Source organism: Zeus faber (assembly GCF_960531495.2).
Source record: "Zeus faber genome assembly, chromosome: 4".
NCBI classification, from domain to species: Eukaryota; Metazoa; Chordata; class Actinopteri; order Zeiformes; family Zeidae; genus Zeus; species Zeus faber.
In genome coordinates, this window is record NC_137191.1 from 10,225,065 (window position 1) to 10,247,564 (window position 22,500).

Below are 22,500 nucleotides of genomic sequence, written 5' to 3' on the forward strand. Positions count from 1 at the left end.
TAAGCAGTCCCATCACAGTCAGACCTCTTTTTTGGGCGGGGATCCCTGTTGTTTCTAGATTTAACTTCACCGCCCCTTCAGACTGCGTTGCAATAAAGAGCATTTCCCAGCTACAGTCAGAAAATGTGCCTTTTAAAGCGCTCGTCGGACGAGAGTAGAGATTATCATCACGATATCAGTTTGCTGGCTTTGCTTCGTGCGGTCAGGGAGGTTCCATATCTGGTGGATGCATCACTGTTTTTCAAATGAGGCACTGGATGGAGGTGCATAACTTTCAGGCAACATTTGTATTAATTCCGTCAAACTTAAAGTCAACCACACTACCGCTGTAATTGTTGGTGATCGAATGAACTGAACCACCAAGAAGACGGAAAGGAAAATGAGGACGAGGACGAGATGTGACATGTTGTACTACTGTTATTATGTATATCATTTAAACATGTAAATAGGCAACTATTCGTTTTGTAAGCAATTATTAAATGCATGAATTTAGCCTAGTAACAATAATTACTTTATACAATACGATAATTATCCGTTTTTTCTTCTATTCTCCGTTCTTTCGCTCCCTCTTTCCCTCGTCCCTTGGCCTCCATCTTACCCACGAGGTCCCACTCCCCGTTGGGGATGTAGGTGGAGATGTCCACGTCCATCATTTGCAGGTCCAACAGCCAGCCGTTGTGCGTCCAGGAGCCGAACTTGAGGTCGCACTTCTGCACATCGAAGGGGAACCAGCGCACGTCGATGTAGCAGGTGCTCTTCAGGATGCCTGAGCACAAGGCAAAAACACACAGGGATTTAAAAAAAGATGACAACAGCATGACAACAGCATGGCGACCAAGAGGACGGTCATTAGGGGTGGGCCTTTTTCTATAATACGATACGATCATGTATCGCAGACTTTTTTTTTAATTTATATTTGAATCAATATTTTTCATCTTGTGATATGCTATCAACACGTGTACCATATTTAGATTTTTCCACACATTCCTCAATTTCCCTGCATTTCGACTGATTTAAGTGTCGTTATGTTTTAACACCTCTAGGGGGCGCTACTCAGTCGATTTAATTAAATTGATGAGGGTAGGGTGACGTTTTTTTATGGTGTTAGGGTGAACATTGCCACTGAGAAAAAATAATTAAAGACGGCATATTTTTTCTTATTTTTCCCTCTTTAATTGCAAATGTAGTGATTCATTGTATTGCAATACCTTCAATATTGTGGGAAATACATTGTGATTGTATCGTGTATAGTGAGTTACCCCGAGTGGTGAAAATTGACAGCTTGTGAGGAATATGGTGACAATGATGATTCCGCAACAGCAGTAACATTTAATAATAACAATAATAATGATGATAATAATAATAATAATAATAATAATAATAATAATATGTTTTTAATAATCAATTATCAAACTACAATGGCGGGCCTGGTCTCACCCGGGGGGATGTACTGGCAGGAACCCGTGGCGTTGACCAAGACGTTGGTGTGGAACGTGGCATCGAACCGCTCGTCTGCACTATGTAAAAGAACAGAGATTTGAATACAAACTTAGAGGAAAAACATGGCCAATCAGAATCTGAATGGGTTTGTTTTTGCCAGCAACATTTCGCACATCGGCACAGACCAACAAAAAAAAATCTTAACAGTCCGGAAAACAGGAGAATAAAAATAATAAGAAGAATATAAAATAGGATAAAAATTAAAACACAATTACAATGAAAAATATATAAAAAAAGACAAAAATACAAAACAGAATTAGTAAGATATAAAAATGTGATACTATGCACAGGATCATCCAGTGAATGGTGCAAAGCAAGAAAAACTAGAAAAGTGGGGAAAATTGGTGTAAAGGTGAAAGCGGCAAGATAGGATCAGAAACGACAAGATAACACGTTCTAAATCCCCGGAGGGAAATGAGAGAGAGAGAGAGAGGGAGAGAGAGCGACAGAGAGATTTTAGGGATTATCGCTCGGAGCCAGACGCCGTTTGCTTCATTGAATGCTGCCCTCTGTCAAAACATCTTCCTCAAACGTGGTCGTCGGCTTTCACGACGGGCGGGGACCACGCCCGAGCTTCTGAAGTGTCTCCACGCAACTATCAGAACCCCAATCACTTCCAGAAAAGTCCAAACCCACCGCCTGACAGATCACCGCGCTTTGTTGTCACTGAACATCAACGCAGGGTCAAACTTCCGGCGACTGTGGGCGCGTCGCCGCGGGAAGAATCCTGTCGCCACGACGACGGCGTTTTCTATTTATACCTGACGTGGGGTGTGGAAGGGGAACGGGGGAGGGGTCGGCACGCGCCACGCATTGATCGGCGGCTCTGATCGATGGCGTCTCTCGCTTCCTCAAAAGCTTGAAAAGCGAAACCGAATCGCCCCGTTGCCGCACCGTTCCCTCCTTGGGGGTCTTGTTTGGAAGATGCGAAGACAAAAACAACTTGTCGTTTTTTTTGGGCAAAAGCCTCCCGCCGGGATGAAAGCTTGGCTCCGGCGAGAATGTAAAGACCTGAATTGAGTTAAGTCCAGTACGTGATGGTTCTGCCTAATTCTTCTCTGATGTCCCTCCTGCTTGATCTGTGGTTAGGCGTGTGTGTGTGTGTGTGTGTGTGTGTGTGTGTGTGTGTGTGTGTGTGTGTGTGTGTGTGTGTGTGTGTGTGTGTGTGTGTGTGTGTGTCTGCGTGTGCAGCGTCCGAAACGGTTTGAACCCATATTATTCCGCTGGTCATCAGAGCGTCCCGGTTGCCAAACTCCTGACGAGGAGCTTTTTAATCCCACGTTTGCTCGAGCGAGTCTGTTTTCTCATCGAGGCCTCGTCCACACGTTTATGCATATTTCTGGAAAAGGTCGTATTTTCCCTGCGCCTTGGCCTCCCGTCCACACCAAAACCACACCTTAGGGAGCTGATAATGGAGCTTTCAGAAAAGTCCTTCCAGGGTGGGGATCTCTTCAAAGCTCGGTTTTTTTCCGCGCGCCCGTGCGGGGGAGGTCAAACGGAGCTTCTCGAAAACGCCGACGTCAGGACGTGAGCGCCTCGTTCTCCCCGCCCCCATCAGGGGATTAAAAGTCACTCCAGCTCTCGGAACGGCGTCCGTACAGGGCTGTGTCTGAACGCTGTGAAGAGGCTCGACGCGCTGCGCGCTCCCCGTCTCCTTCTCTGGTTTTGTGATGTATGCGCTCTGTGAATTCCGTGAAACGTCTGCGTACGCGTGGATGACGCCCGACTTTCAGGTGAAAACGTCTTGGCCCGGGACCGTTGCCCGGCAGCGTCAGTCGAACCCCAGTGCCCAGATGACACACCGGGCCATCTTTACATGAATTTGTTATTTGCTTGGGTTTATTCTAAATGTTATCCAAACGTTTTTTTTTTTTTTTTTTTTTACTTGACAGGCAGGGGTTAAATGGAGCCCAAAATTCTATAAACTCATATTAAATGATTTTAAAGGGGAAGGAGGCAGTGATGATTTAATCGATCCATATTTTGTGTTGATTTATAGGTCCTAGAACGAATGAATAATCCAGATCTATCTCTATTCATTAAGTGGTGTGTGTGTGTGTGTGTGTGTGTGTGTGTGTGTGTGTGTGTGTGTGTGTGTGTGTGTGTGTGTGTGTGTGTGTGTGTGTGTGTCTTTGTGTGTGTCTGTGTGTGTGTGTGTGTGTCTGCGTGTGTGTTGTGTGCTTCACAACATTGTACAGAGCGAATTATCTGAATTATACATAGCCATTAACGTCCTAATGGTGTCTGCGCGGCTGATACATGTTAAAAAACAAGATTTCATGTGAGGTAAAGGACGTCACGTGTGTGTGTGTGAGAGTCCTAAAAATATAAACGCACGGTATTAACTTCATCGGCCACAAACGAATTAACCCAGTGACTCATGTGGGGAGTGCTTTTAGTGTTTATCATTTTAAATACCCGTCAGTAATTGACTGCGCTGGATAAAAAAAAAAACATAAAATTGCACCGGTGGAGCTGATTGAAATTCGGTAAATCTATCGAACGGCTTCACGGAGATCACTGATCGGGCGAGACGAGAGCAACAACAACAACAACAACAACAACAACAACAACCCTCCAAACTCCGTCAATGAACAGATCCCAGAGTGCGGGGCGGCTGCGGGGGCGGAACGTCCTAATCTGCACCGCGACGCTGGAGGAATTCCAAGGCTCTGGCTCCTTCCTGCTCTTCCCTTCTCTCATCTCCGCGCTCTTCTCCCCGTCGCAAATCCCCCCCCGGCGTTCGTAGTCATTAAACGACGAGCGCGGAGCAAAAAGCTGCGCAAAATGACACGTTAGACACGCTGCTTCCGGAGGCCGAATGAAAAGGATTCTGAGGATAAAGTAAAAACATTTCAAGCGGAAATGAGAAAGTACAAAAGGAGATCAAGTACGGTCGAGAGTCGAGCCACTGGGAGCGAGAGACTCTCACTTTTCCTGCTTTTTATTTAAGTCGCGTGCTGCGGCGAATATCCACAGAGCCCTGAGGGAAAACAAAGAAAACCTACAAGGAAACCTCGACTGATTTTAAGGGTTAACTATTATTCAGGCTTGATGTAGCAGGCTTGATGTCGAACGCACCGTTGACGTCTTCCCTCAAGGAAGTGGCTTAAAATCACAATCCAGATCCCTTAATTCCTCCAAGTACATCATACAAGCAAAATATACAAAAATAGACAAATATATTAAAATAGACAAATTGAAAATGTAAAATGTGCCAAATATACAAAAAAAATAACCAAATAATAAAACATAACCAAAGAGCAAAAGTAGAAAAAAAGAAAATAAAATTGAAATATAAGAAAATATCCAAATGAAAAAAAAAATTTGGACCAACTATACCAAGAAATAGCAAAAAAATAAATAAATATGTAGCCAAATATAATATATAATATAATATATAAACAAACTGTGATTTCATGCATAATATAAATTAAAGTGGACCTTTTATGAACATATACATCCGGGTCTCTAATGCGCCTTCTAACACACTAACTGTGAAATAAGACAACCCAGTCAGTTTTTTGTGAGCTGTCTGTTTCAGAACACGTCCTAAAATTCGCTGTTCAGGTTTTCTGCTCAAATATACGTAAATTAGAACTGCCCTCCATCTGAGTAACACCACCGGTGGCTGGAGCACGACCGGACCCGCGTCGAAGCTAAGAACTAATCATGGGAAGTACTCTGTTGTTGGCTGCGGAAACCAGCACAAATCTTTTAAAAGAAAGAGGAATTAATACCAACTGCCCGTGACAAAGTAGGAATATGTGCGTATTTGAAAAATAATTCTGATCTGCATCTATCTGTGTGTGTGTCCATGGTTACTGTATTGCGCTCCACGTTTCGCCAAACAAAACAGCAGACTAAAGAGAACAAACTGAATAAAACAAAAAAGCCCCAAACCCCGCAGTATATCCCACGGGGCTCAAAGCTCTGCGCTGCTCCGGACACCGCTGTGAAAGTCAGAGCAAACTTTTAAATGAGGCCCTGTACATCTAATACGAGCGAAGATTCAGCGACTCGATTGCTTATTTCCCAAATTTGTCCAGAAACAGATTTTGGTGGACTTAACTAGGTAAAATCAGTGCAAAGTTTACAAAGAAATCCAACGGAAACCGGAATGAAGCTCAAACCCCATTGGCTCACAGAACTAGGGCCCCCTGGAGGGTGGCTCCTCCCACTTAAACAGCCCGTTTTCAGACAGGCTGGATTGGACACATGTGAGAATGGCTCTAATGCATAATCTGAGTGGTGTAAAAGAGCCCTTTAAAAAACACGTTTTGGGGACCTCAGAGACCATATATTAATATTAACTTCCTCCTCTTTAAGTAAAAGGTGATATCTGGGGCTGTGGCTGTCAGTATGGCTGTGGGTATAAAATATAAATATAAATGGTTTACTATACAGGGGGGATACATATGTATACAATAATACATCCACGGATAACGATGAATAGGTATAACTTATCACAACAAACTTTATTCCACTTTGTATTCAGAATATATTCAGATAGTCGGCGTCGGTCCAATTCCCCCCGAAACACAAGTTGCGTTATTTCCTCCGTGATTGATATTGCATGCAGGCGATATGCCAGCTTCAATCTGCCGCTGTAATGTTGTCATCATTAGTGGTCACTGATCCCCACTGTAAGCTGCTTAATGTTCTGTATCCTCCCTATTAAGACGACCGAACCTCCCTCTCTCCCCCCTCCCCCCTCCCTCCCTCTCTCTCTCTCTCTCCCTCTCTCTTTCGCTCGCCCGCTTTATTTCCCGCCCTCTCATATACACGCACCACAAACCCGTGTAAATTCAAATTTGCCGGGGGCTGAAAAAAAAAAAGCACTCTCTCCCAATCTTTTCCCAATCAGAGAATCCTCCATCACCAGAGTGAAAGCCTCATCCATCACTTCAGCTTCGGCTTCAGCTCCGTCACGTCTCCTGTTGTCTTTCCTCCATTGTCCACATTGATGGGTCGTCAGCGTATTCCCTCGTTACCTGTATATGTCGCCTATTCCCATTTCTGCAAATCGAAACGTGAAATTACAGCCAGGGAGCAGGGACAACCTCGCCCTGTTTGTTTGGGGGCTTTTTTCCCCTTGAACATGGTCTTATTTGTGTGCGTGCGTGTGTGTGTGGGTGTGTGTGTGTGTGTGTGTGTGTCTCTCTCTCTCCACCCAGATATTTTTACTGTCTCCCCCCCACTGCACTGTATAATAAAAATGCAAAAATTGCTCGACCCCCCAAAAAGAAATCAAAAAAACAAACCAGGAGATTGCATGCGTCGGGGAAAAGTTGTGGGGGGGAAAAAAAGGAAAACGAATGTAGAGAATAGAATCGGTAAAGGCTCATCCGAGCGGCGTGCGTCACTTTCTCCATGCGTTTCTGCCGATTGGCTCGTTTTCCGAAGTTTCTCTCTCTGTCTCTCCGGATCTACCGAAGAGGGTTCCGGGTCTTGTCAGGTTTTAAAAATTCAGGAACTTTACGGGCGGAAAGATGTAAAACGTGACCGCGCGTCTGTCACTCCGCTGACGCAGACTCTGCTGGAGTCCGTCCGCCCCTTCCCCGACTCTTATTTTTTTTCCCGACCGAGTCAAATTCTTTTTCCTCTGATGTCTTAAGCACGGTTGGGTTTTTTGTTCATGCATTTTTGTTTATTTTCTTTTTAATTCTTTTTTTTTTTTGTCTCAAAATGCCACAATGAGTAAGCGTTTGACTGCAATAAGCTTGAAGCTGTTGCTCAAGTTTGACCTAATACGCCTAAAAATACGGCGTCACATGTGCTCACTGAATGCCAAGCTCGCCACAGAACCTCTCCGCGCATTAGGAAGTTGCATGCATTTAAAATGCAATTGATGACCAATTGGTTCAAATTGCCTCTAAAACACCTAATTTGGAGCTAGAATAGTTAACTCTTGCATTGCAGATTATTTTATTCTCGTCTCCTTTACTAGGAACGGGACAGACAAATACCGTCCCATCGATAACACATCATCATGTGGAGAGCTTTTCAGAAATCATGTATTTATTGATGTAGTTATTGACTGTGAGATCTTCCGATCTTGATAGGGTTCTTCGCCGTTTTGTGGGTTGTTTTTTTTTCGAGCCGTATGAGAGAGAAAGAGCTGCAAACAAATGGTGGAATGAAAACAGAAAAAGAAAAAATTATCCATTCCTCGGAGGGACGGGTGCCTCAGCCCTAGGCAGGTGTCGCCACCTATCAGGGAACCCCGGCGTAACCCGCGAGTTGTGCCTCTTCCTGTCCCGCCACGGGACACACGCTCCGACTAATAACTGCAGACGTCTCCTTCCAGTCATTTAGCACGTCACGTTTTCCCAGCGGGCACTTCGCCCCGCCGCCCGTTAATAGCAGCCGAGGCCCCGCGGGGAATTGCGGTCGCGGTCCTATTTCGTCCAGTTTCCTCCCAGAAGGGGGTGAGGGTGTGGGCCGGAGGGGGGGGTTGTATTGTGTTGTTCCTCCTGGTGTGTGAAAGGGTAAAACGGAATTGGCCGGCGATCAATCAAACCCTGCGTTACGGGGTGACACCGCGGCCGCTCGAGACGCTGATACGGCGACTAATTTGGGTTTATTGGCCGAATTAGGAGAGCGGGAGGAGAGGGAGGGGGAGGAAGGTGGAGGGGAGGGGGTGGGGGTTAGAAGAGAGAGGGGACGAGGCAAAGAGAGCAAGAAAGTTGTTTTTTTTTACCCCTGAGTCTAACAGGACAGTTAGATAGGGTTTTATTGATGGAATTCAGGGGGAATTCAGCACCAATGTTCCTGCTGTTCATATTGACCAATGAGACGGTCAGGCCAATAATAATACAGTTCCTGTTGCTGGGAACAAGACATGTTTAGGAAGTAGAAATGATTGACCAATCAAACAGCCCAGAAACGAATAATATGATGCCCGGAGAATTTTTATTCAAAAAGGGAAATAAAAAAAAAAGTCGAGGAAGTAGGGACACTTATGTTTAGAATAAAATTTGACCGAAGCAAACAATCAGTTCCACTCTGAGAAGTGAAACGTACCCGATTAAGAAAATGATTTTCTCTGCGATATGGCTTGTAATTGTTCTTATTTAATTATTTAATTATTTATTTATTTATTCATTTGTTTGTTTGTTTATTTATTTATTTATCTTAATTTAATTTGACCTGACGAGCAGAACGTAGAGCCTCACCTGTTGTAGAGCAGAATGTCGGGGACCCAGATCTGGCTGGAGGGGAAACGCAGGTTCTGGACCCCGGGGTAGTTCTCCGGATTCCACGACAGGTAGATGTCCGTCCAATACTGGAGAGGAGAACAAGGGGCGGGGGGGGGGGGGGGGGGGGGGAAAGACCAGAGATAAAAGGACGACTGTGAATGTGAGGTGAATTGAGGGGGGGGGCGGCTTCCCTACAGTGGAGAAATAAACCTAGAGGTGTTGAGAGCGGTTGAAGGATGAGCCGTTTCATCGTCATGGTTTCACACTCGCAGAATTGAGAATTAAGTGACAAATGAGCTTTCTGTACTCTAGTCTGTGTGTCCTGGACAACTTGCTCTGGTTGTTTGTTGTGGTTGTAAATAATGCACCATTGGGTAAATTTGCATTTACATTATTATGCATAATAATTACAATAATAATAATGATAATAATAATAAACAAAGCTGCAGGCAGCAATACACGGGGTCCACTATTGACACCAATTACAATTTGAGTTCCCCTGGAACGTGGCATCAGTTCTTGCTGTCCCTCGTCTTTACGTCAGCATTAGGTCTAAAACTAGTACAATTTTCCGAGTTTCCATTGAACGCAGCATCAGCTCTCGCAGTTTGTAGCGACAATGAGTCTACACCTCGCACTTGGGATGTAACGGTATACACTGTTTTGGGGTACACCGCGGTATCAAGCAACCACGGTTCTGAGCAATACGCCGTTCCCTGTAATACCGCGCCCACAGTATAGATTTATGTTGAAAAATTGGTGACGTAAACTTTTCACCGGAGCAGACGCTTCCATCATCCTTGTTTACGTGCAGAACTGCTTTAGGGCGATATTTTACGCCGCCGCGCTTTACGCTTCTTGCACGCGCATGGGAGTGAGTGTAAACAAACATGGCGGAATGGGGCTTCTGGCAATTACTCATTGGATGGATTATTACAACACTTGGCCGTCTGTTACTGTGCGGCAGCAAAATATGGTGAGGTGAATTCAAATTTACATATCAGCTAATAAGTCGGATTTGGATCTATATGTCCTTTTTTTTGCCTCTCCTGTGAATTTGAAAGCCCCGAAAAGCACCTTCCCTTGCTGCGCCGCGTCAGAGGCTTTACTATGTGTCTTTCTTTTTTAATGTCAACTATTTATTAGTTGAATTTACAGAAAACAAAGGGGGAATTAATACCGTGAAATACCGTATACCATGGTATTTTGGTAGATCCCGTACCGTACAGGGGTGCAACGGATCACAAAAGGCACGCTTTCGGATCGCATCAGGGTTTTGAATCACGCACCGATGCTTTTTCGGATATTCAGGAAAAAAAAAAGAAAATACTTTTTTTGGCTGTCAGTCTTAAAAGAATACAACATTCAAGATGTCCAATGTTTGAATAAAATCACAAAATATATAAAATATTCAATACTCCATTGTTAAATTAAACTGCAATATGAGGCACGCATGACACCTCTTCCTTCAAACATGGCAGTGCATGTAAAAACATGATGGGAGCCGTCCCCAGTAACTTACTTGAATTCCAGTATCATGTGCAAATCTCTCATTTTTCTTCAGCACACACCCTAACCCTATCTCGTCTGGATTTGTAAAGAAAAACACTCTCAATCAGTACCTTGGAGTCCAGTTCATTTAAATAAAATAATATAATGTTTTTTTTTTTTTTTGTGGTGGAATAAATATAAACAAAATATTTCATACAATTTCATAGATAAACAAACTTATAAAACTACTGTCTCCAACGTCACTTCTCCTCCACAACTGTGGCGCATTCCTCCGCTCTGTGCGTTCTTCTCCTCCCTGACGTTTTTCTAATTCTACTCATCAGATTTCGGACAACGTTACATTAGAGTTCACATCGACGTCGGACAATACTACCCACAAATTGACGGGGAGGATCACCAACCCGACTGTGATTTCGAAGTTTGAAATGGAACGCCCATGATTGATTGATTTCCAATCGCAATCATTACACCCCTGTGAACCAATCACCGTGCTTCAAAGTGAAACACTGCACGCTGCACCGTCTTGTCTCTTCTTTTCACTGCAACTCGGAATCCAGATTTAGGGGATCGTTACTTTAAAAAGTAACAGCGGCAGTAAAACTGAGCTTCGCTATGATGGTTCAATTTTGCAATTGATCCGCGGTTCGCATGCGAGCTGAACCGTGGGGGGCGATTCGTACGGATCACGGATCAACTATGTTCCCTTACACCACTAGTACCGTACTGTGAAAACCACGCACGACGCGAATGGACGTTTGTAGTCACAACACGCACATTTTTAGCAAATTGGATGATGCTGTCACAAAGCGTCTTACTCTAAAACTCATCTCGCTCCACCACCCGACCGGAAGTTTTACAACGCAGGCGCGTAAATGAAGCGCAAATGTTCGGCTATTTCCGATCAAATTCCATTTTATTCATTTTAAATTCATTTATGCTCTGTATGGGGAACGGTTTGGATGAAACTTGAACCCCGAGATTTCTGAGATGTCCCGGTTCTAATGGCACCTCAACCGTGTCCGTAGCTGCAGCAGTCGCCCTGTTCCGAACCCTTTTAGGCCCAAAAGTGCGAGGGAAAATAATAAAAATGGACCTACAGGATGGTAATGGTAATAATAACCTAATATCCATACACAACGTGCAACTCAAAATTAATCGAGTAGAAGGAAATTCTTAGTAAAGTAAAGATAAAAGATTGTAAAGATAAAAAAAAGCAAACAAGCAGAATGCATTTAATAAAAATAAATAAATAATATTTATTTATTTTTATTAAATGCATTCTGCTTGTTTGGGTTTGTTTTTAATTTTTGACCCAAAACCTAAAACCTCTGCTTCAGTGATTATTTCCAGTCATTATTTCTCTTGAATTTTATGTCTGGAATAATTAGCTTTGAAGTATTCCAAAGCAATTCCCAAATATTGCTCACAGAAGTTCGGGGCCCTTTTCAAAGCGTCACATAGAAGCGAGACACTGAAGCGAGAGACTCTGAAGCGAGACTCCATCATTACGAGACTCCACTCAGTACAAAGCAAACAACGTACAAGCATCAAACCAACACGCGTCCCCTTGTGGAAACGGCAATTACCTTCAAATCACCACTAGTCAGACTCCTATTAACTATATGTCCAATAATAGTCCAATAACCGCCGGCTCCCGCTGTGATAATGACGCCGGCTGTGAAGCCTGTTTGCCAGTTTGTTGGCTCCGCCGCCCGTGCTGTCATTCCACCCAGAGCCTCCGCTAGATTCAGGGGCTAGCGCCGCTTCAAAGCCCGAAAACACAGAGAAAGTCAAAGTCTGTAAGTGTGCGCCCTGATAGCTCCCTGTTTTTAATGTCTTGTCGTGTTGCGTTAGCAGTTTGGACGTGTTCGCCTTTGTGTTTTGTAAATGTGCTTCTGTGTCAGGCTCAGAGGTTGTTTTTTTTTGCGGCGGTCGTTGTGCACGTGCGTGTGTGCCTGTGTGTGTGTGTGTGTGTGTGTGTGTGTGTGTGTGTGTGTGTGTGTGTGTGTGTGTGTGTGTGTGTGTGTGTGTGTGTGGCCTGTTTGTGCATGAATGCATACGCCTGCATTTGTGGTGCATTTATGTGAGTATGCGTATATAAATATATATTTATATATATATCTATATCTATATATATATAGATATATATATATAGATATATAGCTAGGCACTCAGATGTTGTAGCCGCAGGGCGTATTCCCTATGGAGGGAACACAGTCCCGTTACTAATGTGGTCACTGACTGTTTATTGCAAGTACACTGGGCACAGTGTGCACGGGCATGTATATACAGTATATATATATATATATATATATATATATATATATATGTGTTTGTGTGTGTGTGTGTGTGTGTATACACTATATATATTAACCAAGACCATAGGCCTTGGTGAACAGGTAGGTTTTCAGGGTTTTTTTGAAGGTGTCCATGGATGCGGTGTTGCGGATCTCTGCTGGGAGAGAGTTCCAAAGCTTCAGGGCTGCCACACTGAAGGCTCTGTCCCCAAAAGTCTGCATGCTGGTGCGGGGGGATGTGGTGAGCAAACCCGTGTCCAAGGACCGCAGATTCCGGGACGGGGTACGGGGGTGGAGGAGGTCTGATAGGTACTGACATCCAGGTTTTTATTGTGTGCAGGCAGTTGATAAGGGACTGTGGGGGGAGCTGAGTGGATGGTTTAATGCTGAAATACAGCTGGGTGTCATCGGCAAGGGAGTGTAAGCTTAGGCCGTGGTCACGGAGATATATATATATATACGTGTGTGTGTGTGTGTGTGTGTGAGTGTGTGGACGCCCATGCATTTGTGTGTCCATATTGTGCTCACCTGACTAAGCATAAGTCTTAAGTGTGTATATATCTGATGTATCTGATGTCCCCTAAAACCCCTTTATTTATTTATGATCATAATCGTCTTTATCGTCTGAACATGTGGCTACACCCAGTTCCAGTTCAGCGTCGGCGTAACATCTGCTCCTTGATTCGTTAACAGATCACCAAATAGGGAAAATCCATCTCCAGTGTAAAGCCTGTGTGGTGGCGATGATGACATATGTTTGCAGTCAGCCGAGTAATCTCTCACACAGTACATTTGTCAGCGCGCTGGCCCCGGCGGTTTACACAAGAAAGTCTTATTTTTCAACGTTACTTGGCCGGCACCACGCAGATAACATCCAAGCAGGGCCAAAAAGCCCCGTTTGCTGCCAGCGGTGGGGTGGGGATGAGCAGGACAGAAGGTACAAGCTCTGTCTAAGAATAGGACGTCACATGGCGGACGTGGCGCTATTTAGAGACCGTGGGATTATAATGGACGCGGTGCGATGAATTTGCCGATTGCAAGAGTCTGCGAGAGAGAGTTCAGATTGTAGATATGCGAAATAAATTTACATTTCTAGCGTCGCAATGAAAAAATCTGAAGCACAAACATTTAGCCATAAAGGGGTTGCATGACGAGCCGGATCTCTAGCACATGTGAGTTCTACATCCATGAGCCAGGGCAGGAACAAACAGTCCAAAATCAAAAGCCTGAACACATTTTAAGGATATTTATGCAACACTATTTTGATTTTAAACAATGACAAATCTCATATTCCATAGTTAATATTTCATGCAAATACATTTATTGTGCGCGGAATAGATATCTTTTTGCACAAATAATTGATGTGCTTGCTAAATAACTGTTTCCGTGCTCGAAATCTCCCATTGCTCGCTCAGGAATGAGGCACAAATTGTCATAAATAATGGCAAAAATTATGAATCAGCTCATCTGAGAAAAAAAATCAATCAATCAAAATGCGATCTGGTTAATATGAAAACATTTAAGATTATTACTTTACCCTTTCAAATAGTTTCTTAAATTCCTCCTTTAAAATAATGAGACAATAACCGAGCCTTTTCAACATTTAAGATATTTATAAGTCCAGGCAATATGCTGGCGAAGCAAAGCTCCATCACCCATGAGCTCCGGCAGCAGGCGGGGGCATTAACGTGACGCTGCAGCAAAATTTCCAGACGGTCTGCGGGAATTCATGAGCTGCACTTTAATAACGCCACAGACGCTGTGACCGAGGCGGAGGAAGACGCTGCTCACCTTCCTCAATCCCAAACTCCTCAGGGTCCCACCGTACAGGAGCCGGCGTCCAACCTCCAGCCGCCCGTCATCAGTAAAGTTTGTTAATGTGCTTCCACTCGCCCTCGGATTCTGCTGCCTCCGCAAACCTCGTCTCGCATTAGAACCAGAGTCAACGCCAGTATTAAAAAATAAATAAATAAAAGTGGCCGTCTTAATAATTGATTGTTCACAGCCTGTAAAGCTAGTCATGGGCCAGCTTGGTCTGATCGGATCAGACATGTCCAAAAGCATTTTAAAGTGGTGTATAGTGTGTGTGTGTGTGTGTGTGTGTGTGTGTGTGTGTGTGTGTGTGTGCGTGCGTGCGTGTGTGCGTGTGTGTGTGTGTGTGTGTGTAAACATAGTTTTATTGCTGCTAGTCCTATCGTTATCACTGTAAGTTTACTGGCAGCGACCCATGCTCGCTATTACAAATTGCAAATATTAATATTGGTCATCATAATTGCAAATATTATTATTGTTGGAGCCAAATTCTGTGGCGCTACCCCTCCCACAGGTTTTGAGCCAAAATACGCCCAAAATATATCCAAACGACCGGCTCGATCGCAACAGGTGTGCTTTGACTTTGCGGAGGGTTTCAACCGACGGTTTACCAAATATTTCACTTTTTGTGCCAAGATTTTGCCCGAGATGTTTCCTATGGGAAGAAATAGAATGCGGCACAATATCCAGTCGTTATGGAAACATATGTAAGCGTCTACAGTCGAATCCCCCACATCGCCCTGCACATGCAGTACATACATACACACACATAGGTAAGTACACACACGCGCGCACACACACACACACACACACACACACACACACACACACACACACACACACACACAGTCCTAGAAGTCCTTCACAGTTTCACCCTGGAGTTGAAGTACATACAACATGCTTGTGATTTACCTGAGCGAACCCACCACCTGCCCATATTGGGTTTGTGCTGCTGCTGTACCTCCTGAATTTACCCGCCGGGGGATCAACATAGTGTTATCTCATATCTTTCTATCTCTTATCTTACGGCTATTTCTATATAACAATATTTTCACCATTATTATTATTATTATTATTATTATTATTATTATTATTATTATTATTATTATTATTATTATCATCATTATTATTAATATTAAAATTTATATTAATATTACTATTCATATTATTATTATTTTTCTATAGCACAACACATTACCACTGCACAAATGGAGGCAAGCAAACTTTGATGGGCGGCTTTGAGAATCACTGCTGCCGGGATGCCAATAATACCTCCACCATTAGAGATTTCAGAACATTTAAAGCCTGAGATGTGTTTTTCTCAATCAAACGTTCTCTTTTTCCCCTAATTCACGTTGAAATGTCGTTGATATAGGAACACTCAAATCTAAAATGCCTTTCCGCGTCTTCGCGTGCCCTCTGATGTGAGCTCCTTTTGAAAGGCACCAGAAAAAAAAAAAAAAACATCACACACCAGCCCAAAAGACACTTCCAGGAAATGGGAAATAACTTGGTTTTTTTTTTTTTTTTCTGAGGACAGACATGATGGGATGGTGACGCAACGCGGCTGGGAAGAAGAAGAGAGACTCACCAGCTGCAGCCAGGCGTTTGTGATCATGACTTGATTCTTTTCATCCTGGAGGGGAAGAGAGGAGCGACGCGTGAGAGGAGACGGTTGACAGAGGGAGAGGAGACATTATCATAACTAAGAGGAGGTGTTAAGGAGAGATAGCGAGCGGAGACGTCGCCCCGCGGCAGAGAGACGGCGAATAACAGAGCATGTCTGCCAAGCCTCAGATAAGATTTAGCAACAGATTGGCCCTGAAATCAAATGCTCGCGCGAAAACACTCAGGGATGGAATGCTCGCTGAATGACTAATTCACACGCTGAAGCATTTATTTCGGGTTCCCGTAAAGAAAAAATAAAAAATAAAACAAAGAACAGAAGGTAAATTATGAGAACACCTACAAAACAACGTTGAATATAAAGACACATTTATATTGAAAATACAAATGAAATGATGTACATCGGAGACCATTAGCAATTTAAAGTGGAAATCCGTTAGATTGTCTGGATTGGGTGGATGACACTAGAAGTCCCAGAAGTCTTTATTTTTTATTTCGCTCTAAAAAAAAGAAAACTTTTTTTTCTCCAAAATTTCTGTTGAACAATTGTTTGGGGTTCTTTTTCCCTTGCTCATTTGAGGTGGTGGGGATATATTTTATTCTATCCAAGGGTGCTGTTCTTCTTTTTGTGAATGTTCATGCATATCAACAGTTTACTGACCAAAACAAGTGGTGCTGATCAATCAAATTCAGCATGGCTGCCTTACACTTCTTGTGTGTGGTGCACCCCACCACCAACACTGTAAAACCGCATACAGAGGAGCAAATGCATAAGCCAAATGCATTGAATGGCTGTTTCCCATATATTGCCATCTAAAAAAACACATGGGTTAATTATAAAATACATTGTTATTTTATTTATTTTTTTCGTAATATCCTACGGATTACCACTTTAAAGCTTGGTAGTGAGCAGCGGTCCAGTCTCCATAAACAACCTATACTCTTAACTGGTTATATACTTTTTGTCAAGAAGAGTGAGAAACACCTGATTGGAATCCAACTTGGTGACAGGTTCAGATCGTTTCACCTCTGTTCTCAATTTCTTATGATGCGTTTCATAGAGGAGTTACAAAAATAAAATGTGGATGATGGTCGTTGAATGGTGGTGAACTTCGTTTGCCATTTTCAAGAAAAAGAAGGTTTATTCACAAGCCTTCTGCCACCGATGTTTCTACGCGAATCAATCAACTTCCTCACGCAACTTCCTTCTTTCTCTTGACGAATATCGCTGAGAAAAATCCATCCCTGCCGGGGTGTCCTTCCCCAAGAACCCCTCCGTTCTCCCCTCCGTTCATCCTCTGTTTCACCTCTCCTCCTCCTCCTCCTCCTCCTCCTCCTCCTCGCTCCAATCTTATCTCCGCCTGCCTCTCCGATCCGTCCTCCTGTTAGACGGGCGTCCTTCTCCGACGCCCAAACGGAGCAGCCTCCCATTGCACCCCTCACAAAACAAAGCCCTCTGTTCGTTTTGTGTGTGTGTGTGTGTGTGTTGGTGCACAATCTGTTCGGGCGTGGTTTTGGGGCTCTATTTCTTTGTGCGTGACCTCTCTTTTGTGGTGCTTTGCAGGGCTCCGAATGGGCGGCGAACAAAGCCCTGATAGCAGGGTATAAACACTGTAATCTTCCTCTAGATCCGTCCTGATAGGTGTGCGCCACGGTCCAACAGGGGATTGATGGACACGCTTACTCCATGCAGGCGTTTGAGGTACATGACGGCGCTTTGCAATAGCGTCCAGGCAAAAAGACGCGACAGAAAAGCAGTCCTTTGTCATATCAGTAAGGAAATTAGCTCTTGTGTTGCAAGATCAAAATTGCAAGTCTGTACTAATTCATCAATTGGGGCCAGGATTGCGGCTGTGTCAGAACAAAGCTCAAGTTCCACAATGAAAGTCAGAAATATCATTGAGCCATGATAATAATAAGCACAGTTATACATGTTGGTGATGTTATGTGACGTTTATTAAATAGTATTATTTTATCGTAAAAATCGGGCGTGGCAGAAAAAAGGTTCGAAAAACTGCAGTAAGTGACTTATCACAATCCATCATATTATGGTATATTTTGTCAGAAATGTAATATTTATCAAGGCAATTCAACAAGTTTAACCCTCGAAGAATAAAAACTCAGAGAGCTTGTGCTTTGGGAAAAGGGAGTTGATGTTCATTTACATACAGTACTTAGATTTACATATTTACATATCATCCATGACGCTATGGGGAATTATTTCTAACCCATGGAGCGGGTTTCTTAGACTTGTGCTCTATTTTGAGTTTGTCTATTTTGACGATTTATTGTATTAATTCCAACTCATTTTTTGAAAGTTAGAGTCAAATTGCCAGGATTCAACTCACCGGTTGCCATTGCCTCCACGATATTATCGCTCAAATGTAAGTAAGTATGCGCTGAAAGACGCCATCCCATCCCCCATCCCTACTTTCAAACAGGCTGGTGAAATGGAGATGTCAGATGGAGGAGTAAGTGCAGCCAGACAATAATATGCTCCATAATGTGAAATTATTATCGTTTTGTCAGCATGGGCCTTTAGGTCTCCAGCATAGTGATGGAGACCTAAATATATGTTGTGCGGATCATATGTGGTTCTATATAACTTATACTTTATACACATACAGTATATAACAGAAAGAAAATAAATGGTACACATTTCTCTCTCTTTCTTTCTTGGCATGTGGTTAAAAACATGCGTTGTAATGGACCTTGGCTTTTGTTGGAGTGCGTGTCCCAAGATTTCCTCAATCTGTCGGCATTTTGCACAGCATATGTTGTTTTCTAGCTAATTGGATGGTAACAAGTGTGTGTGTGTGTGTGTGTGTGTGTGTGTGTGTGTGTGTGTGTGCGTGTGTGTATAACATGGCCGTCCATCCTCGCTACCCCCTGTGTCCTAGATCCCGGGTTTCGAGGTTCACCGGCACCAGATGGAGGTTCTGGTCGACCACATCACCCCTGTATATTATTCACCAGAAAACCAGAAGACAAAACACACACTGTGGCTTTACATTATTCAACACTGACAGTCAGCATTTGATGAATACAACATTGATGACTTCCATGAGAACAAATAACATCCATCATAGAGCTGGTCTCCCAACAATGCGTACCTGCTAAGGAACAATAGTACACAACAGCAGCGATACGAGGCTACGTACAGCATGAGGAAGACTTTGTGTTTGTTTTTTCTCTTTTGAAGGCCTTGTGCAGGGTTTCTTGTTTTCTAATGTATGATGAAATCATACGTTTTCATATTTAGAATGCACAGGCGATTTTATAAAATAATACAAAACTATCCCTGACAGTACTACCATCTGCTCCCAGGGCTCAATCTAATGCCTGCGAGCTGTTTTTATTCAGTTCTGCGGTGTTTTTTCTTTTTTTATTATTCACCTAAAAAGTTAATCCAAAGTAAATAAGACCATGCCAAGAGTCAAAGCAGTTAATGGAGTGAACACACACCTGAACCTTAAAAAAAACTACATCAATGACAGACCTGCAAACTAGTCTCCAAATCCCTCCAGGGTACTTCAATTTATTGGCCCCTGATATCTAATATGAACTTGTTTAATGCCCAGTGAATTAAAATACATGTATATCAAGAGACAAATCAAAGTCATGCACACGCAAGCACACACACACACACACACACACACACACACACACACACACACACACACACACACACACACACACACAACACACAAACACACACACACACACACACACACACACACACAGCAGGCTGGCAGAACAGGGAGTGCAGCAGCTGGCCGGGGGCTCCGTCTGTTTGCTGATGGAGAGGAGGTCATGTGTGCAGGGTTTCACAGCTTCCCGTCCTCAGGCATCTGGGTCCACTGACGGAGACGCACACACAGCCAGGTCCAGCACGAGCAGCCATCGAGACGCGGGGCTCGGCCGGTCCAAACTTTGGGTTTTTTAACCAGGATGATCCTAGAATTAAACTTTTATCGATCTTCATTCAAGACGATGGTGACTAAAAGTTCCTCTCCCTCGACATGTCATTATATAAAATGTATATTTTCGTGGTGAAGGTCTTTTGACTGAACGACGCTTCATTCAATAAATGTCTTGGAATTTCTGTTTAAAAGTGAAGCCACCCTTTTGAATGAACTTCTCTTATATTAATCTTCACTCCAGCTGTCAAAATAAGATATTTGACCAAAGGAGAAAGATTTCAATTAAAGCACCTTATACTAAAAGTGAGGATTTATTTATTTTTTTTGCACACCAATGCAGAAGGAGAAGAGAACTGGAAGAACTCGAAAGTCTTTAACATATCAAATATTTGAAATATTCAATTAAAATAAATTGCTTGTATATGCCTGCCTACCTTAACGTTGCTTTATTCGGTTTATTTTAATTTCGTTTTTCCATCCATCCACGTATGTATGAGGTTGCTTTCCAAATGCGGAGGCTGGTCCAGCTATTCGATTTTTGACGATGCATTACCATTTATGATATAAAAAACGATGTAACGTGTAAGTACGGTACACTGTCCTGTATATTCCACCATAAATGTTTAAAACCTGCGTCCGATGCAAACAGCTGCACAGCTTGTGCCAGAAGTGACCATTCTGGCTCAGAGATGTGACGGAGAGTCTTTCAGGGTTTTTTTTGTTTTTTTTTTCCTTCGGATGAGCGCTTCGGCACCGTGGCCGGTCAGGGGGGGTTTAGGTTTGCGGGCGTCAAGGTGCGGGAGAGGTGAACGCATAGCTGGAGGCGTCCGCAGTCTGTCCGCCTGCTCGTGCGCATGCGGCGGTGCCCGGGGAGAACAACTTTGCCGCACGGATGCCACGAGCGAGCAGCGCGTAGCTCCGCGCCCTTTCCAAAACACGCGTCAGCTGAGCGAGGTGTGAGATGATGCGTCGCTACGACCGCGATCTACACCTTCAGCCCATAACCTGTGACAACTGACACGAATCAAGTGCGTCCCACTTGATGTCAAGCACTATTTCCCCCTCGGTGTTAATAGTTTGCAATTTTCGGAGAGACACCTTACCGAAACACTAATGCTGGGTCGAATAAACCCAATTTTGCCTCTTCTCGGCAGGTTGCCAGCGACGCCATTTGAATTGCACGCGGAGCGGCTTCTTCCTTTGAATTTGCCTGATCAAACGGCTCAAATTCCTTTCAACTTGTGGAGACGGAGCCGGACGGTCACATGTCGGATCGGTTTCCAGACGTTGACTCACTTTGAGCTCTTACATGCCTGTGTACTCAATTCTTGTGCAGTTCTTGTTGGCACCTCGTGTGGCTGCCTTCCAATGGCCAACGTATTGGAGACATTGATTCTGAAGCCCTTGCGTGCTCATGGCAGCAATAGAATCCCTAGAAAAGCGCGAGGACCGTTTCTTCCCCATAACTCGGAAGAAGAGAATGCGCGCGAGATTGACCTGGATTGTTTGGATTGCATTTTGTCTTTTGTGCCACTGGCTCGACCTACTGACTGCGTTTCCAATTAATGAAAGAGATTACTGGAGGATGGGACTGTTTGCTTATAATTCCCTCCCACATCCTGTCCTGTCTCAGACCCTTTTTCCTTGCCACCGGCCCTCTTTCCGGAAGAAGCCTCAAATACAACCACTCCTAACTTCAACACAGCAGATCTCTCATCCTCTAAAGGCAGCAGCTGCTCACAGTAGCCAAATACCAAATACAACGTGTACAAGTTTGACGTTGCTCACCAACCAACCCAATGAGAGATGAATGTAAGAGAGAAACATGACAACAATGTGCAAATTAATATATATATATATTTTTTTTTTTTCTGGTGCTGCTCTGGTGAATACTCGATTCTGATTGGTCAAAAGCGGCCATCTGCGGTTAGTTCTTTATGAATAATGACCGCTGTTCTGCTAATAACGACCGTTGCCACGGGTAACCCATTCTCCGCCTGGATTCACGTCCATCGTATCTTGCGGTGTTAGCTACGTTGTGGACTACTTTTCTTAGCGGAAGCTCCCAAACCAGGCATACTAGAAGCATTGTAATAAGGGGGCGTAATGTGCAGCTGGACGAGTCATTATCACAGAAGGTCACGCTGATGTGTATTTTAGCAAAGATCCCGTTGACTTACATGTAAAAGGGCGCGGTGGGAAATTGTTCTGCAAACAGCCCGTAGAGGAGCCCAGTGAGACTGACTTCCTCGACAACTCCAGTTTCAGACACCAGTTCAGCACCTTGTGGGCTTAGCACACACACACACACACGCACGCACGCACGCACGCGCACACACACACACACACCCCTTCTACCTCCAAGCCGAGACAAGACATTCGCTCACCACATCGATGATCTGCAGCAGAGTGAGACCCAATTCCACCACGATGGCCGCCGAATCGTTTTGGACGGGCCTCTCCAGGCGGTTGTAGTTGGTCATCAGGTCGCTGTAGAGCTTCCTCTGGTAGAAGCCGCCGTGACAGCCTGGAGGATGGGGGGAGGCCGGGCGGAGAAGGGGGGAGGCGGGGGTGAGAGAGGGAAGAGACGAGAGATGGCAGGCAGAAGAATGAACAGGGACAGTGATG

At 44.0% G+C, this 22,500-nt stretch overlaps 1 protein-coding gene across 1 annotated transcript in view; it reads right to left on the reverse strand.

The window, feature by feature from the left end:
• Window positions 1-22,500, reverse strand: part of chrna8 (cholinergic receptor, nicotinic, alpha 8) — a gene marked incomplete at both ends in the record, with an annotated part of 35,321 nt that overhangs the window by 8,672 nt on the left and 4,149 nt on the right. Inside the window, 5 exons of the mRNA XM_079998927.1 lie at window positions 599-766; window positions 1,438-1,517; window positions 8,679-8,788; window positions 15,915-15,959; window positions 22,260-22,399. Of these exons, the coding sequence (XP_079855053.1) occupies window positions 599-766; window positions 1,438-1,517; window positions 8,679-8,788; window positions 15,915-15,959; window positions 22,260-22,399 (543 nt within the window). The remainder of the gene's footprint in view (window positions 1-598; window positions 767-1,437; window positions 1,518-8,678; window positions 8,789-15,914; window positions 15,960-22,259; window positions 22,400-22,500) is intronic.